Raw genomic sequence first — 19,422 nt, forward strand, 5'->3', positions numbered from 1 at the left:
GATATGAATAGAGCACACAGGCCCTGCGAATGGGAAATGAGCAAAGAAACGTAGGAGAAAATAAAACACTCTCATCTCCGCTGTTTTCTGCAGCCCTTCTCTACGGCTAAGACCTTTTTCTCCCCATGAAAGGCCCAGCTGTGTTCTATGGCAAGCTCACCCCATTAATCTAGGCCCGTGTTCCAGCGAGTTCCCACATACAGCACTACTCTGTACAAAGGAGAGATGTTTTAAATCTCACAGCTGTTTCCTGTCTGCTCTGCTTTGTACAGTAACTTTTTATTGTTGTTTCTCTGTCTCAGTGTCACCGATGCTACACCTCACCGTATGCTTAATAATAATATAATAAATTTTTAATAATTTTTAATTTCCAAACCATGGTTTGGAAGATCAGAGATGCACAGGGCACCATGGTTTGCTTTGCTAAGCTAAGGTCTTCCCCAAAGAAGCTGCAGCCAGATCCATTTGTCCTCAGGAATAGACAGATATGTCAATTTCAGTTTCACTCGGTTTCTTATTTTCCCAGTTTTTAGTTCAATTCGGCACATTACTGATAAGTCTGCCGATTTTGGTTTCTCTCAGTTTCCCATTGTTCCAGCCTTACCTGTATTTGTTTCTTTAAAAGCATTTCTTTAAAAACAAAACTAAATATTTTTGTACGCAGTCTTTGGATGGAGAACTGCGTAATGAAACCTGCAGAAGTCCAAGTTTTGGTTTGTGTACTGTTGGCGCTGTGGGTTAAACCACAGAGCCTAGGACTTGCCGATCAGAAAGTCAGCGGTTCGAATCCCTGCGACAGGGTGAGCTCCCGTTGCTCGGTCCCTGCTCCTGCCAACCTAGCAGTTCGAAAGCACATCAAAGTGCAAGTAGATAAATAGGTACCGCTCTGGCGGGAAGGTAAATGGCATTTCCGTGTGCTGCTCTGGTTCGCCAGAAGCGGCTTAGTCATGCTGGCCACATGACCCGGAAGCTGTACGCCGGCTCCCTTGGCCAATAAAGCGAGATGAGCCCTGCAACCCCAGAGTCGGCCACGACTGGACCTAATGGTCAGGGGTCCCGTTACCTTTACTGTTTTAGCAAGTGCAACTAACATGGGCCGAAATTTCCACTGACACAACTGTTAAAGACCAGACAAGTCACATACTTTGTTGCACCTGTTCAGCATATCCTGGCTTGTGCTGACCTGGTGCTCTCCAGATATTTTGGACTACAATTCCCATCAGCCCCAGTACAGCTGGAGGGTATGACAAAGGGGAAGACTAGCCTAGACCAAGGCAGGCATATTAGTTTACAAGGACTTCACCAGAAGCATCATTTTAATTGAATGCTGCTTCTCCATGGCAAGCTATGCTCATAGCAGCTCACAACATCAGATAGATTCTCCACCATAAAATGTTAGGCAGCAACATTCCAGGATAACATGCCGGTAGTTACAAAACGTAAGAAAAAGTAAATAGCCAGACAAATATCACTAGACCGAACAAACACCTCCAATTAATAAGATGAAGCAATCTGATACCTCGGTTCCCAAACGCCTCCATTATCATACGTTTCAGTTCCCGAACACAGAAAACCCAGAAGTAAATTTTGAACGTTTTTCAGAAGCTGAACGTCCGACACGGCTTCCGCTTGAGTGCAAGAAGCTTTTGCAACCAATCGGAAGCCGTGCCTCGGTTGTCAAACATTTCGGAAGTCGAAAGGTCTTCCAGAACGGATTGCATTCGACAACTGAGGTTTGACTGTAATGATTCCTACTAAGGCCTAACCGTATTTATTTAATTTATTTAAATCAACAGCCCCTTTAGCCAAAGGCTCTCAGAGAGGCTTGCCAGGGGGGGGGGTAGCATTAAGACTGTTCACAACTAAAAATAAACATGGCACTTGAGGGGAAAGGAATGGGCTGGTTAGAGTGTGGTGCTCATGACACCAGGGTTGCAGGTTCGATCCCAGTATGGGACAGCAGCATATTCCTGCATTGCTCAGTGTTGGACTAGATTGTATTTTAGTGTTCTGTTGGAAGCAGCCCAGAGTGGCTGGGGCGGGGTATAAATAATAAATTATTATTATAGATGATTGTCAGGGTCCCTTCCAACTCTACAATTCTATGATTCTATGAAAAGTAAGCTCAACCACAATTTCTTCAAGGTTTAGTTCTTCAAGTTAGCATTGGTGTCAGTTCCAACTAATAAAGGTAAAGGGACCCCTGACCATTAGGTCCAGTCATGACCGACTCTGGGGTTGCGGTGCTCATCTCGCTTTATTGGCCAAGGGAGCTGGCGTACAGCTTCCAGGTCATGTGGCCAGCATGACTAAGCCGCTACTGGCGAACCAGAGCAGCACACGGAAATGCCATTTACCTTCCCGCCGGAGTGGTACCTATTTATCTACTTGCACTTTGACATGCTTTCAAACTGCTAGGTGGGCAGGAGCAGGGACCGCGCAATGGGAGATCACCCCGTTGCTAGGATTCGAACCGCCGACCTTCTGATCAGCAAGTCCTAGGCTCTGTGGTTTAACCCACAGTGCCACCCACATCCCAGTTCCGACTGATGCTCAACTACAAAGCTGCAACCATGGGTATAGCCAGGGGCAGGGGGGCAGCTGCCCCCCCAATCAAGTAAATAAATAAAAATACACTAAGCCCATGGCTACACCCCTTCTCACACCCAGCCTTCTAAACAAAAGTCAGCATTTCTGCTTCCAGTTACCAAAGCAGAGGTATATTTGTGGCTTTCTTTTTTTCACAGTAAGGATTTTTTTAAAAAAGCTGGGAAGTGCCATAGGCCAGCAGTGGAGCTTAAATGCTGGATGCCCCAGGTTCAACTCCAGCATCTCCAGATAGGGTTAGGATCGGATTCTCTGCCTGAAACCCTGACGAGGTCTGCTGCCAGTCAGTGCAGACAATATGGAGCTAGATGGGCCAGTGGTCTGACTCAGCCGAAGGCAACTTCCTATGCTACTAATCCATTTCGTATTTGTCAATTCCATAACAACCTTCTAAAATCCTCCCACAAAGCCAGGAGTCTCACTCTTGGTCTCGTATCCAGCAGAGGGAGCGAAGGAGAGGAGGATGGTTTATTGGAGTGCTGGGTGGGTGTTTTTTCCCTTCTTCTTCCAGTCTGCTGTTTGCTCCCACTACCAGACTTCCCAGAAAGAGCAAAAGCCCTCGGCTAGAGACCAGGCAAGTGCTTCAGTGGGTCTCAAAGGAACCAGAGAGGCCAGCAGGCATCTCACCTGGATGGGCTATGATCCGAGAATCTGAGTCAGGACTCAGGAAGGTAAGTGAGGCATTCATGTCAACTGCCTTGTAGCCTTTAGAGATCGACACAATCTAAGGCACAGCTGAGGCCATTTCCAGACAATCTGTTTTCATGAGCATTCATCCTGCCTTGTTTGCACAAAGTTTGCAGGGAGGCTAAGACAACCGTGGCAATTTATCTAGCACTTGTTCTGATTTGTTTGTGGGCATGTTAGATGGCGTAGCATCAAAGCAACGGCTATCCCACAATTTATTGTGCATTGCCTATCGTTTTCCTTATAAAAAGAAGTCTGGGGGGAGTTGCGGGGGGGGGGGTTGTTGTGCAAATGCTCCAAATCCGCCTGAATTGCGCAACCTGAATTTGCTAGCATGTGGCTGAATCCTACCAAAACTGTTGACCGCCTGGGAAATGCTTTTGTTCAATGTAAGGGGACAAATCCTGGCGAATTGACCCAGGACAGTGACTCTCAGGCCTAAAAACCAGCCTCATTACCCTTTGAGTTCTTTTGATATTATCTGTCTGTGTCAAATCACTGATGGTCAGTGGATTGTAGACCTAAACATCCATAGTTATTCTGTGGCATAAAGCTTTCGGCCGCAATAAAGAGTCTAGTTTTATTGTGCCACAAGGCTCTTTCTGTGTTTGTTTGCCTGAATAGGCTAGCACAGCTGCCTCTCTGGAACGTAGCGTTAGATTTAATATAGACTAGATGCTCATTAGAAATAAACACATTTCACCTAGAAATGAAAGACAAATTTGATTCTGTTCGCATTTGAAGGCAAGCCTACCTCAGTCACACTTTCACGAACCCAAACCCAGCGAACCTTGACGGTTCTCAGAATATGGCAATGCAGTTCTCGGGCCAAGTGACATGAACCAAAATAGAAGCGCTGGGGTAAAATGTGTGTCTATGCATGTAAAGCCAAAAATTAGCATGCAGAAAAATTGCACTATATTAGAGGAAATTGCTTTGCGAAAAATGTGTATGATGGGCAAAATTGCATACAAAAAAAAAAAAAATGTGCATAGCAGGAGAAATTCATCCTAAATTGAATTTTCACAAGCCCTTTGAAAACAACATTCACAAACCGCCGTGGAAATGTGGACGGAAACCAAAACTGAGACATTCACCCATCAAATGGAAAATTGTGGGAAAGAATTTTGCTTGCCGTTTAACAACAGAAAGAATTTCCTCAACAGACACACAGAAATGCTTTCTGCCCATCCTGTGCTCTTGGAGGTTGTGAGGGGATGGTTTTCATCCCAAGCGTAGGTCAGAAGGCAGAAGAGAAACAGTTGTGGGCTACAATGAGGAACCACGGGCAAGAGAAAGCCTGTTTGTTAACCGTGCTCACTCAGAAGCATTTCCAATTCATTTCAGAAGGATTTACTTCCAAGCAAATTGGTTTTGCTTGGAACGAGAAAGCAGTGCTGTTCTCATTTGAACAGAGAACCCAGAATTAGTACCGAGAGACTGTTTTATGTGTGCCTCACCTTTTCCAGGTTAAGGGGAACCACCGCCCCCTGCTCAAGAAGGGTTGGGGGACATCGTACGTGTGGCGTCATGCATGCGCAACGGGCCCCTCCAATGTTGGGCGCAACTCAGCATCCCTGGCCTGAGACCTGGGAGACCACTGGGGACCTTGGGCCTGCCAATATCTCTCAGCCTAAGCCTAGCTTTCAGGGTTGTTGTGAGGATAAAATAGGGAGAGGGGAAGAGAACCATGTGTGCCCCCTTGTGGTCCAAGAAGGAAAAGTGGGGTGCAACTGTCATTATAATGTAAAGGATTCTTAGAACAGAGAAGCATGGGATCCTCCATATCCCCAAAGCAAGGTGACTATATGCTCAGAGGCACTGTCACCATTACTTTCTGTAACGATGTGCAGCTGCTTGCGAGGGAGCGTTGAGTTTTCGTTTTCTGAAAATGCATATAACAATTTGTCCCCATATACCACCCCAAGAAACATTCCATGTTAACTGAATCTCTTTAAAAGGTAAAGGACCCCTGACAGTTAAGTACAGTCGCAAACGACTCTGGGGTTGCGGCGCTCATCTCGCTTTACTGGCCGAGGGAGCCAACGTTTGTCCGCAGACAGTTTTTCCAGGTCATGTGGCCAGCATGACTAAGCCGCTTCTGGCGAAACCAGAGCAGCGCACGGAAAACGCCGTTTACCTTCCCGCCACCTATTTATCTACTTGCGCTGGCGTGCTTTCGAACTGCTAGGTTGGCAGGAGCTGGGACCGAGCAAAGGGAGCTCACCCCGACACGGGGATTGGAACCACCAACCTTCCGATCAGCAAGCCCAAGAGGCTCAGTGGTTTAGACCACAGCGCCACCCGCATCACTTTAATTCTGTGCTATTGTGCTCAGTACAATTACCCTGATAGAAATGTTGCTTCCTAATTTTCAGTGCTTTGTAATTATCTGGAGCTGCGTTGAGCGCGGTGTTGTTGTTGGGGGAGCAGCGTACAGATAATCAGTCAAATCAAATGTCTTTCTGGGCCAAGCCATGGCACTGGAAAGAGGTTCAGGGGCTCAATCCTGCGCGCTCAAATGAAAAGTTCTAAACACTTCAGTGTTTAGAAGCTCTCGCAAGTTCTGTGGAATTGCAAGCACGTGGCTTAAGCAGACGGGGAGAGCTTATATGGGGAAGATATGAGACAAATGTTCCACTTCTCTGGAGAGAGCTGAGTGGGGGCTCACTTCCCCAGTCCGCCCCCCGCCCCCAACAGTAACATTAACCACCTGCCAGCGAAGGCAGCCTCAAAAGTTTCCTGCAAGCTTTGTAATGCACGTGTGCTATGTTTTATTCTCTTCACATAGCTTTTGGAAGATCTGGTTTCTCTTTCCCACAGCAAAAAAAAGTGGGAAAAGTCAAGACACCCCACCCCATGCAAGGGACAGGTGATTCTGATTTTCCTGGTTCTCAATTTTCCAGCCTTAATTTCACTTCTCCACTTTTTTTACATCAGTTTCTGATCTTTTGTTTTTAAGTCTTCATGAAATTCCATCAGCATTTTAGTGCGGTTTTTCATTCCCCCCCCCCCCCGCAAAAAAAGCTTAACAACTTTAGTGTCCTGAATTTTCCTTCTAGAAACACGGCACTCCTACCCTTGTTGTTGTTGTTTAGTCATTTAGTCGTGTCCGACTCTTCGTGACCCCATGGACCAGAGCACGCCAGGCACTCCTGTCTTCCACTGCCTCCCACAGTTTGGTCAAACTCATGTTTGTAGCTTCGAGAACACTGTCCAACCATCTCATCCTCTGTCGTCCCCTTCTCCTTGTGCCCTCCATCTTTCCCAACATCAGGGTCTTTTCCAGGGAGTCTTCCCTTCTCATGAGGTAGCCAAAGTATTGGAGCCTCAGCTTCACGATCTGTCCTTCCAGTGAGCACTCAGGGCTGATTTCCTTAAGAATGGAGAGGTTTGATCTTCTTGCAGTCCATGGGACTCTCAAGAGTCTCCTCCAGCACCATAATTCAAAAGCATCAATTCTTCGGCGATCAGCCTTCTTTATGGTCCAGCTCTCACTTCCATACATCACTACTGGGAAAACCATTGCTTTTAATATACGGACCTTTGTTGGCAAGGTGATGTCTCTACTTTTTAAGATGCTGTCTAGGTTTGTCATTGCTCCTAGCCTACCCTTGACCACCGGCTTTGCTTCCCAGCTTCCCGTCGGAGCGTCTGCTTGGCCACAGGAAAGGATGCTGAACTAGACGGGCCTTTGGTGTGGTCCAGCAGAAGCAGCCAGGCTCTCCTTATGTCCCTGTGTTAGATTCCCTTCAGGGGCCTTGCTGGACCCCTGGCAAGGTTGTAAACAACTGCCTTCTGTTTCAAATTAAGGCTTTTAGAAGGAGAGAAATTAAATAAGGGTAAGCAGGCAGACGGTCCCCGACTCTGGGCATCAATTGAGAATGGATGAGTCTGCAGATATAAAAGACACCATTATGTAATGCATCAGATCCTAGATCTATCTGCGCCGCCACTCGTTTCTAACTGCAGCCAGGCTGGTGCTTTTGGAAAGTCAGATGCAGGCTATGAAACTGGACATTTGTACTTGATAAGCCCATCTTTCCTCCAAGGTGGCAGACATGGTTCTCCCCCTTCACATCCTACCCTCACAACGCCCTGCAAGGCAGGTCAGGCTGAGATAGCAACAACCTTTGAACATCAATGTGCACAGAACAGATCATGTTTATTAATACTATAGTCAAAATTACAAAACGCAAACAAACCGTTCAAGTTCATTCATCCACTGCAAGAACAGGACGGGAGTTAAGGTCATGCTAAGGGATGAGGGTGGTGCTGTGGTCTAAACCATTGAGCCTCTTGGGCTTGCCGATCAGAAGGTCGGTGGTTCAAATCCCTGTGACGGGGTGAGCTCCTGTTGCTCGGTCCCAGCTCCTGCCAACTTAGCAGTTCAAAAGCACACCAAAAAGTGCAAGTAGATAAATAGGTACTGCAACCCCAGAGTCGTCTGTGACTGGACTTAACTGTCAGGGGTCCTTTACCTTTACCTTTTTAAGGGTTTATTGGCATCCCTCCATTCCCCCAAGGAGCTCAATGTGGCAGAGATTATTCTCCCCCCCCTCCCCATTTATCCTTACAACTAAGGTGAAGCTGAGAGACAGGTGCTTGACCTAGTGAGCTTCATGGCAGAGCAGCTGTTTGAATCTGAGTCTCCCAGGTCCAGCCCTCTAACCACTTCACCACACTGTGTTTTGACATGGAGGTTTTTGTTACTTGGTGCTGGGGGGAGCAATTTATGTCATCCACCTGCAAAAATAAAGACGGACAAAATTTCCCCACTCCTCTTTTACGGCAAAGACTCTCTGCTCGTGCTCAGACGTAGGCCACGTCAGGTGACCTGTTTATTGAGTATTCCTCCTAATTTGTTTGCAGGCAATGCCTGTGGGGTGGCTAGACGTCATCGGCTATTTACTGAGCATTTTTGCAGAGGTCAGGTGAGGCTGCATCAAGCCATCGTTTATCTCACACTCTCCCGTGTGTATTCCTGACGCTTTGATGTACTTTAATTGTACAAACCTGAAATTCCTCCCGCAAAAACATTTATTAATTTTTACTTTCGTAAAAGCATTTCAAGGCAGCATTACAATATCTAAGAATAAAACCAGCGAGAATCATCCACAAAAGCATTGTTAAATGCCGATGAGCTAAAAAAAGAAAATTCATATTGCAAAGGAGGCCTAAGTTGAAAACAGTGCCATTCCAGACCTTCCAAGTGTCCCGGTTTCTGAGTTGATCCTGGGATGTCCCCATTTTCCTTAGGGCAATCCTATTTTCATCAGATAAATGTTGGAGGGTATGGAGTTATGCAACCCCTGAGCCAAGGAGATAAGTAACGATACAACCTATATAAGACATCTGAGGGTAGTCCTATATAGGGAATTAAAAAAAAAAGTTTACTGTTTTATTATGTTTTTATATATGTTGGAAGCTACCCAGAGTGGCTGTGTGGAGCATCATCATCACCATCACTGAATAGGACATCCCTATTTTCATCAGAGAAATGTGGGAGGGTATACATTCCCCTTATCACAAAATGTCCAATGGGAGGTAGCTCAGATCCTCCCTATTTTCCAGCAACAGTCCCGAATTTACAGAAGCCATCCTGGTTTCTGATTTGATTCCAGAATGTTTTCCTTAGGATGTCCCGATTTTCACCAGAGAAATGTTGGAGGGCATGCTGGTTTGTTGCGCAAGACCTCCAAACCAACTTGAATCATTGCACAACCTGCACTAACTGGAATTTGTGACTGAATCGCACCTGAAAATAGCAACTGTTGGAACTGTACTGGAGAAATACTTCACACAGCTTCGATGTACATTACGAACCTTTGTGACGCCGAAAGTAATGATTAGCGCCCTGCCCGTGGAGCTGTGGAATGCCACCACCTCTGGCCGCAGCCAATCGGGTGCCACATTCCCCGCTCTCCCATGAGCATCCATGCAATGCACCGCCCTTTCCATGCACCAAACCCCAAAATAGAACAGCACGCTGACTTACAGCAGCGGCAGAGAAAGAGAGGAAGGCAGGCAGCGCAGAGGTGTCACTCTGCGATTTTATTCCATAAACACAGTGTGAGTAAGAACACGCTTTGGCAGATTCCAGAGGGTTCAAGAAAGTGAGACGCAAAACGTTCCCACAAATGCACGCCGATATTGTGAGTCACACACCAGTTGAGGCTGTTGTATTAGGGCGAAAGGGGCGCTCGCTGCCCAACAAACCTCCCTCTACCCTTAGCCAGCCCCCACCCAGCCACCTACCTGCCCGCTTTTGAACTTACAACCCATCCCAGGGGTAGCACTCCCTCTCAGCTTCTTGTTCTCTACAGTGGCGGAGGAAGGGGGTGTAGTGGGTGTTGGGCCGCCCCAGGTGTCATCACTGAGGGGGGTGTGACAAAATGACAAAAATATGAGTTTTTAAAAATAATAATTAAAAAATGGGCTCACGAAACTTTTAATTTCAGACAAGAAATGCAATGAAATGCGGCTGGCACTGGGCGCCACACCGCAGGGACTGGCACTTACCACGGGGCCTGTGGCATGGCCAGGCCACACTTCTCTCCTGGGAGTGACGTGGTGGCTTGGGCGCCCGCAGGCTCTGTGCTGCCTGAAATGGCAGCTCGGAGCTTGCGTCTGCCCACCACCTCTCCCTCATCTGCCCTACAGCTGAGGGGGAGGCAGCAGAGAGGCTCCACACAGCGCACCCCACCCCCAGCTGCAGGATGCGTGCACCACACTGGGTACCCAAGCGGCTAGCTACGCCGCTGGTTCTTTAGTCCCAACGCTCATCCATGATTCCTAGGCATGGGTCTGAGAGGTTTTTCGTTTTGTCCCGCTGCTTTCCCCAGGAAAACCCATTGTTTACCTCTGAATCCATATCAAATCAGGTTTGTTACGGATTGGCGTCGTTCCGATTTAGCGGTAATAATGATGAGAAGAACTTTATTATTTCTACCCTACCCACCTGACTGGGTTTCCCCAGCCACTCTGGGTGGTAGACACAAAAACCCTGTGACAAACACTATGCAATAGAATGAAAATGTCATCAAACCCCCCCCCCACAACCCCCTCCCTCTCTCTCCCCCTCTTCTGCCCCAAAAAAGTCTATGACAATAGTGGCAGAATCTAGACACGTATAAAAAATGTTGTGAAAATGCTTTTTTAAAAAAAAGTTTTGAAATATATATTGAATTTGCCATAGCTCACCATCACCATCTAGTGTCACATTTGTATAATGCACTTTACAACACACTTAAAACGTTTTATTTGCAGCTGTATAGCTGAGTCCAGTATCTCACACCGAATGTAAATGAACTGTGAGAAAATATGCTATGAACTGAAAGTGGAGACGCTACATGTACTTTTCCTTGTTTATTTGTTTGTTTTGTAGCACAAAAAAGTCTTTAATAAAAACTATATTAAAAACAAACAAACAAACAAAAACAGTGGCTTTCTCACAGGGAGAGCCACGGGGCAAAATAAAAACGTCTCGTACCCATGCCTAGAAACTGTGGAACGAGTGTGGATGAGCCCATCATGTAGAACTCCATGTTTCTCTGCATTATCTCTACAAGGGCACCTCGGGTTACATATGCTTCAGGTTACAGACTCCGCTAACCTAGAAATAGTGCTTCAGGTTAAGAACTTTGCTTTAGGATGAGAACAGAAATCGTGCGGCAGCAGCACAAGGCCCCATTAGCTAAAGTGGTACCTCAGGTTAAGAACAGTTTCAGGTTAAGAACGGACCTCCGGAACGAATTAATACTTAACCCGAGGTACCACTGTACTCCCAGGTTGGAGCCAGTTTGCAAGGAGAGACTCGCTTAATTAGACAATGGCCAGCAAGGGGACGAGCTGCTGCCCAATTCATCACAAGGGCACAACACTTGCCGCACCCTGGGCACCAGCAACCCACGCTATGCCCTGGCTGGGCAAGTCACAGGAAAGGCCCCCTGATTCTCCTTTCAACTCTGTCTTCCCTTCTCCAGCCTTTCTGTTTCCTTTTCCCAGTCGCAACAGCAGTCGCAGCTTAGGGCAGGTTTCCGCTGCCTGCGTCGTACTACAATTCCCAAACTTCCTGGAGCATCGATCCTGTTTGTCGGGGTTAATTTTGTCCTTCTAATGTCCCAGAGAACTAATGTTTGGGCGGGAGAACACGCTGATGTTTTACCCCCTCTCCCTGGGTCAAGTTCCTCCGTCTCCCAATTCTGGCACCCGAGAGATTGCCTCTTGTTGACAAATAGAAGGCAGGCCTCCTCTGGCTTGGAGCACCTACAGAGGCACAGGATATTCCAGATGGCTTAGCACTCTTGAGCCTCGCCGCCCAAAGATGTACAGACCGAGGAGGAGGGTGGCAAGAGCAGCTCTTTCCCCATCAGCACCTCCATGATGACATCCAGAGCTCCATTCATCAAAAGCTAATGTAAATATTTTCCGCCAACGGACGGATGCCTAAGAGAGGCAGCGTTCTCGACCACGCTCCGCTCTTGGCCCGATCCGCAAGACACGCGCACCTGGCCTCCTCACTTGGCAAGCCCCTCTCCTCTCTGCCTTGGTAGAGGTTTAGAAACCATTTGGAGCTGGCAAGAAAAATCACGGCCCAAAAATACGAGGGTGGAGCAGGCTGGTGCTGTAAGCCTGGCACCTGGGTCTAGAGAATTGGGGGCAAGGGGGGGTAGATTTCAGTCTGGTTCATGTTGAAAAGGAAGCCTCCCTGCTTTGCCCTTCCCAAAACAAGGCACGCAATCCTTCGAAGACAGCACTGCTTCAAATTTGGTGGTGCAGTTCTGCAAGCAAAAAATGTGTACCAAAAATGCATGTACAGTGGTACCTCGGGTTAAGTACTTAATTTGTTCCAGAGGTCCGTTCTTAACCTGAAACTGTTCTTAACCTGAAGCACCACTTTAGCTAATAGGGCCTCCTGCTGCCGCCGCACCGCCGGAGCACGATTTCTGTTCTCATCCTGAAGCAAAGTTCTTAACCTGAAGCACTATTTCTGGGTTAGCTGAGTCTGTAACCTGAAGCGTATGTAACCTGAAGTGTATGTAACCCAAGGTACCACTGTAGTGGAGAGCAATGGGCACAGAAATGCATGCATTGGTGAAGGTGACATAGAACGGTGTGTTATATTAGGGGAAATGGCAAAAATGTGGATGTCTCACGGACTGCTTGGGTGCAGAGGAATGGTGGGAGGGGAACCAGCTGGGGAACCCCCGAGGGAAGAAGGCTCAGGGCCTGGGGAGTGGTGGTGGGACGGCAAGGGGAGGTCGGAGGGAGAAGCCTGAAGCTGAAGAAGAAACAGAAGCAGAAACTGAAGCAGGCGAGAGCAAGAAGGGAGGCCAAGAGGCAGGGATGAGTCACGGGTGTCTCTCCCTCCTGCTGTGACAAGCTCCCATCCCTGCTGGTCTCCCAGAACCAGGAAAGGTATGAAGAGAGCAGAGGAGGAATTAGCTTCACACAGGCGCTGTCTCAGATTGCATGGGGGAAACCCTGGAGAGGAAGGGACAAACCCTGAGTAAGTCCCTGGGATTTCACACCGCTTGGAGATTGGGGTGGCATGTAACCCTGCTGCCTGGGTGACTGTGGGCCAGTCACTGCCTCTCTCTCCACCTAACCTTCCTCACAGGGTTGTTGTGAGGATAACATGTACACCACCTTGAGCTCCTTGGAGGAAAGATGGAATAAAAATGTAACAACCACAACAACAACACTTTCCACTGCATGCTTGGGGTAATCCAGATTAGGAACACAGCAGGGTGGCTGCAGGGTGTCAAAGCAAAACTGGGTGGAGCAGTACATCTGCATTTTACCTCTGTGCAGTAAGCTAGTTTCCACACACTTGCACCCCTCTCTCCATCTTCCACCTATGCAAGAAAGAGCATTACCAGACTTTAAGGGCACATTCCAGCCAGGCACAAACACTGGGGGTTCAAAGGAAGACCAGTGAGACTGCAGCCTGGGGAGAATCCTTAGGAACAGATGGAGAGGCTTGGAGGGCTACCCCCCATTCTTGAGGGTTTCCTGTTCCTGTTCTATTGCATGGCAGCAGTTCCACCAAGATCTCAATGGCAGAAGAGTCTGTTCTATCACTTAAAAAGGTAAAGGGACCCCTGACCATTAGGTCCCGTCGTGGCCAACTCTGGGGTTGTGGCATTCATCTCGCTTTCTTGGCTGAGGGAGCTGGCGTACAGCTTCTGGGTCACGTGGCCAGCATGACTAAGCCGCTTCTGGCAAACCCGAGCAGAGCATGGAAACGCCGTTTTCCTTCCCGCCGGAGTGGTACCTATTTATCTAATGCACTTTGACGTGCTTTCGAACTGCTAGGTTGGCAAGAGCAGGGACCGAGCAACGGGAGCTCACCCCATTGCGGGGATTCAAACCGCTGACCTTCTGATCAGCAAGTCCTAGGCTCTGTGGTTTAACCCACAGCGCCACCCGCGCCCCCGTTCTATCACTTACCCAAGTTCTTTTTTTAACTTGAACTTGGAACCTCCTGCGTACCCAGCAGGTCCTGCCCCTGAGCCACAAGCCTCCCTATTTTAATCAGGCCTCAGCTTCCTTCTCTCCCAAGGTGCCTCTGTGGTGCCAGGAGGTTCTGTTTGAACTCGTGACTATGGAATATTGACACAAGGGGAAGACAGAGAAGAAGTGGGGGAAGCCCCACAAGGAGCAGTTTTGAAAGGAACAGCGGCCGGCTCTTTCTGCTTGAGAAACCCCCCACTGCCGCCATCACCCTGAGCTGCCCCTTAGTGGGCAGGAGGGAGAGAAAGAGAAAGGAGAAAGGAAGGAGAAGAAAGACCAAAGGAGACCTTCCAAGCTGCCCAGGAAGGGACAGAAGGTTGAGTTGAGGACACTGTAGACCAAAGCAGCTGCTTCTCCCACATGGCAGGCCTTCAGGTATGCGAGATTTATTTTCTTAGATTACCTGCAGATGGTCGCCATTTGCTATGGGTCAAGGTACTTGGGTTAATTCACAAAGCCTAAACAACTGGGGCTCAAAAGACCTTAAAAATCCTTCCTGATTCCTTATGCTCCACCACAAGCCTTGAGATCCTCAGTTGGGGCATTTCTAGGGGTTTCCCCATACCCCTGAGGTTCAGCTCACCTTTGCAAGGGTCCAGAGCCTTAGGGTGGTGAGCCTTGCCCTGTGGAACTCACTGCCAGTAGATGATTTGGCAGAAACCATCTCTTTCTTCCTTCAGATGCCTTCTGAGAATGGCACACCCTCCAACATTTCTCTGATGAAAATAGGGACATCCTATTCAACAACAACAATTTTATTATTTATACCCCACCCATCTGACTGGGTTGCTTCAGATGTCTTCTAAAGGTTGTATAGTTACTTATCTCCTGGGTTCGGGGGTCCAATAACTCCATACTCTCCAACATTTACCTGATGAAAATAGGGATGCCCAAGGAAAAGTGGGACATTCCCGGATCAAATCAGAAACCAGGACAGCTTCTGTAAATCCAGGACTGTTCCTGGAAAATAGGGACACTTGGAGGGTCTGAAACGGCACCCTTTTCAATGCAGGCCTCCTTTGCAAAGTGAATTTTCTCCTTTTTATCTCATCGGCATTTAACAGTGGATGCATCTTGCTGGTTTTATTCTTAGATACTGTAATGCTGCCTTTTTACTGTTATGAAAGTAAAAATTAATAAATGTTTTGCAGGAGGAATTTAAGGTTTGTGCAATTAAAGTACATTTAAGTGCTTTGATGCAACAAACCTACTTAAAACACACACACACACCAGACTTTTTGCAGTTGGAAATGTGATGGGGAGATGGATGGATGGATGGATGGATGGATGGATGAGCGAATGATCAGAAAGATGTGTAAACGCCCTGCAAGCAAATCAAGAAGAATGATCCACGTCATAAAATCTTCCCACAAGCCAAACAGAATGAATGGCTATTAGCCACAATGGCTATACACTACCTCTGTTATTGGCGGCTGTGTGCCAGTTGCTTGTAGTCACAAGTGGAGATTTCTCTGTTATGCTCAGGTCCTGCTTGTCAGCTTCCCAGAGTCATCTGGTTGGAAACTGAGAACAGGATGCTGGAGAAGATGGGGCTTTGGCCTGAGCCAGCAGCCAGGCTCTTCTTATGTTCTTTCAAATGTTCAGTAAAGACAGGGCCTTGCCTAACCTCCACTTAAGCACCGTGCAGGCAAATTGAGACAAATGCATACCCCACAAGTGTCCCGGAAAAACCGGGACATCCTTTTTTAATCACGAGAGAATAGTGGCCATTTTGGATGCTGCGATCTCGCACAATTTCGCAGTGTGATTTCCCCCTGAAAAATGTGCTCCCTCCCCCCAGGTCAAGAGCCTCATGCTCTACTGATTGAGCTAACACGGTGAAGCTTTCCCCATAATTGTATGAGAAAAGGCTTAACCTGTTGAGCTTCCACTTAGAAAAGAAGCCAGAAAAGTGCATTGAAGGGGGAGGTTGAAACAGGAGCTCTTTAGGAGTTCAGGGATTTATATTGCCTGGTGTCCAAACAGGAAGTGCATCAAGCATAGCTCGGACTTCACTCATTGGCTAAAATGTCTGACAAGTGGAACAGGCAGGTTGTCTCATTTCACAGATTTCACTTATGAGGATACCTGCACATTTTGCTTCGCAACTGTTTTCCCAAGAGGACTAGAGACCTTTTTTTTTTTTTTAAGGCTCAGAGTTGGAGTGGGGATCTATCTGGGACCACCAATGTAGGCTTTGCAGGCATCAGGCTATGTTACTTACTTCAGTCTCCATTCCTCTCCTTCCAGGTGAAGTCCTTGGGCTGAAGGAAAGTCTGCAACTGCCACTTCCTTTTAATCTGAGGTGACCGTCAGAAGTAAAAAAGGACCTTCTTCCACATACCCATGTGGCTGTCTTCCTGGAACCCTTTCCTAGATGGTGGGCAGGAGAGACTTCACGGTGACACCATGAACATCTCAAGCAACCCACTAGCTCCAAACGACACCCTGGAACCCACCAAGCCTTCGTCAGAAGGTGGGCACTCTCTTTGGGAGGTGGTCTTGATCATTTTGACGACGGGGATCATCTCCTTTGTCACTGTGGTGGGGAACCTTCTGGTGATGGTCTCTTTCAAGGTCAACCGGGAGCTGAAGACCGTCAACAATTACTTCTTGCTCAGCTTAGCTGGTGCCGACCTCATCATTGGAGCCATCTCCATGAACTTGTACACCACCTACATTGTCATGGGGCGGTGGGCGATGGGCAGCGTGGCCTGCGATTTGTGGCTGGCCCTGGACTACGTTGCCAGCAACGCGTCTGTCATGAACCTGTTGGTCATCAGCTTCGACCGCTACTTCTCCATCACCCGCCCGCTCACCTACAGAGCCAAGCGGACACCCAAGAGGGCCGCTGTTATGATAGCCTTGGCTTGGCTGATCTCCATTATCCTGTGGGCACCCGCCATCTTGTTCTGGCAGAACTTTGTCGGCAAGCGGACAGTCCCTGAGGACGACTGCTACATCCAGTTCTTCTCTGTGCCGATCATCACCTTCGGAACGGCCATTGCGGCCTTCTACCTCCCCGTCATCATAATGGTGGCTCTCTACTGGAAGATCTTCCAGGAGATCCAGAAGAGAGCCAAGGAACTGTCTGGACTACAGGGCTCAGAATTTGGGAACAAACCCCAAGCTGCCTCCAGAATACCCCCAAACAGTGGCAGCAGGGGCAGCAGCAGTAGCAGCTCGGAGCCATCCCACGCTGTTGCAGCTTCCTCTGCCGTGGTTGTCCTTCCTCTGCAGACATGCTGCTTTCCTGCTGGGCAGAGGGCCGAGGGCCTGTTTGTAGACCAAAGCAGCAATGGCAGCTGGAACAACACGGAGGATGAGGAAGTGGAGGAGGCCTCTGCCGACTCCTTGACATCCTCCGAGGGCGAGGAACAGCCCTTCGAAGTCCACACCATCTGCTCAGCAGTCATCCGTCTGCCCATGATCAGCACCGTCCTGCAGCCACCGCAGCCAGGTCAGTGCCAAGATCCCAAGGCAGCATCCGGTAGGAACTGGGCGGGCGGAAAGGTCCTCGTCGGGATCCCAAGGCAACCTCCGGTCATGGAGAACAAGCTCAAGAAAGCAGCAGCAATGCCTCCACTGATGGAGAAGACTCCAGCAGCGGCCAAGAGCCAAGCCTTCAGGAGGAAGAGGAGGAAGAACCGTGTCTCCAAAAGGAAAACGCTCTCTCTGATGAAGGAGAAGAAAGCAGCCCGGACACTCAGCGCCATCCTTTTGGCCTTCATCATCACCTGGACTCCCTACAACATCATGGTGCTGGTGTCGACTTTCTGCCAGGGATGCATCCCCAAAGGCCTTTGGAAACTGGGCTACTGGCTTTGCTATGTCAACAGCACCATCAACCCCATGTGCTACGCCCTCTGCAATAGGTCGTTCCGGACCACCTTCCGGATGCTGCTGCAGTGTCGTGGGGGTCGGCGACGCTAGAGGGAGAAGGGAGCAACTCCCAGGTGGCACCGGTCCATTGAGCAGGGGGCACAAAGACCCCGACGTGGTGCATAAAATAAGGAAGGGCAAACGGAGAGGGGAGTGGAACAGAGATCCTTCCCAATTTTAGGGCTAGGTATTTATATTTTGGAAGGATAACTATGATATGCCTGGGTATGTTTACAGAATTCAGCACTGCAGAGGCACAGAGGTGGTCTCCCCCTTAATGGATGCTTAAATATATATATACTTCTAAGCTCAGAAGACATTTTGCTCCTAAGAACATAAGAACCACTGGGACACTCCATCCTAGACCGGGACATAAAGGCTTCAACCACCTAGACCCCCAGAATCTGGTATTCAGAAGTAGACTGCCTGTGAAAAAATTCGTTCCAGAAAATAAAGTGTTCCTCTGCCAACTTCTAGGCCACCACAAATTCTTTGCAAAAGGAATAAAGGAAGCAGAGTAAGTTGTAGGGAAAGTGCAGATTGAATCAGTATCCCTTCGTTATTCAGATTTCGGAATTTATAGGCTTATTAGCAGAGACTTTATGAGACAGAGAGAGAAAACCATAGGTGTATCCAACTAAGTTCTCAGATCAGACCCATTGGAGTTAATGGATCTAAGCTACACTTACACTAGCTACAACCCTATGCACATGATTCATGTTTGCCTTGCTCACGATTTCTGTTGTTACAAGGACAATAAAAACAAGTACTTTACAAATCCTGTGCAGAACGGTGGAAGTTGTTGGGTGTATTTAGCCTGGAAAAGAGAAGGGGAGGCACAATAGTCTTCAGCAAGTCCATGTTGTGCAGAAGATGGAACAGACTTACCGTTGCTTGCCTCTCCAGAAGGCAGAACTGGGAGCAATGGGTGGAAATTGCAGGGAAGCTGTTTTGGACTAAAGATTAGGAGAAACTTGGTAATGGAAAGAGGTACAGAGCAGGCTGCCCAGGAAGATGGCATGTTCTGCTTTGCTGAGGACATCTGAGCAGAGCCTGGAGAGTTATATTCCAGGGGGTGTTTTAGCTGCATCCAACAACAGTGTAGTATAGTGGTTAGGGTGCTGGACTAAGACCTGAGAGACCAGGGTGCAAATCCCCACTGGTTGATCTTGGACCAGGTACTCACTTTCAGCCTAACCTACCTCACAGGGTTGTTGTGAGGATTAAAATGGGGGGTGGGGGGTGGGATCGTGTATGCCACTTTGAGCTCCGTGACGGAAAGGTGGGGTATAAATGTAATGTAATGAAATAAGTAAGTTATAGATCCTGCTCAGAGCAGGCAGTTGGGCTGGATAAACGTCTAACGCCATTTCCAGCTTTTAACGATTCTATGAACTTGCTTCACCTTTTCAAAACAAAACAAAAAAAGCATGCAATCTTAATGTCGCCCATGATTACAAATAAGGCTGTGGCCCAATGAAAGAAGTGTGAGTTACTTAATCCACTGAGCATCCATCAAACCTGCATAAATGTACAATTTTTAAGGGAACGCGAGCTTCTTGGGCTTCCGATAACGCAGGGATTTCGAACGTGGCACCCGTGGGTGCAAGGATAACTTTGAGGTCTTCCCCTGATGCTTGGGGTGCCTCTGCCCTCTCCCCCTCCCAGCACCCCCTTAGTCAAGAGGTGGGGAAGCTCCTATGGAAAGTACATAGAACTGAAGGAGGA

General features: G+C 48.2%; 1 protein-coding gene across 1 annotated transcript; it reads left to right on the plus strand.

Annotated features, from left to right (window-relative positions):
• The first annotated feature begins 3,188 nt into the window (after positions 1-3,188).
• On the plus strand, positions 3,189-18,472 carry CHRM1 (cholinergic receptor muscarinic 1). The gene is made up of 2 exons (XM_083417086.1): positions 3,189-3,278; positions 16,063-18,472. The coding sequence occupies exon 2, from the start codon at positions 16,159-16,161 to the stop codon at positions 17,743-17,745; it is 1,587 nt and encodes a 528-aa protein (XP_083273212.1). The 5' UTR covers positions 3,189-3,278; positions 16,063-16,158; the 3' UTR covers positions 17,746-18,472.
• The last annotated feature ends 950 nt before the right edge of the window (positions 18,473-19,422 follow it).

This window comes from Podarcis tiliguerta, assembly GCF_965153285.1.
Source record: "Podarcis tiliguerta genome assembly, chromosome: 16".
NCBI lineage: Eukaryota > Metazoa > Chordata > Lepidosauria > Squamata > Lacertidae > Podarcis > Podarcis tiliguerta.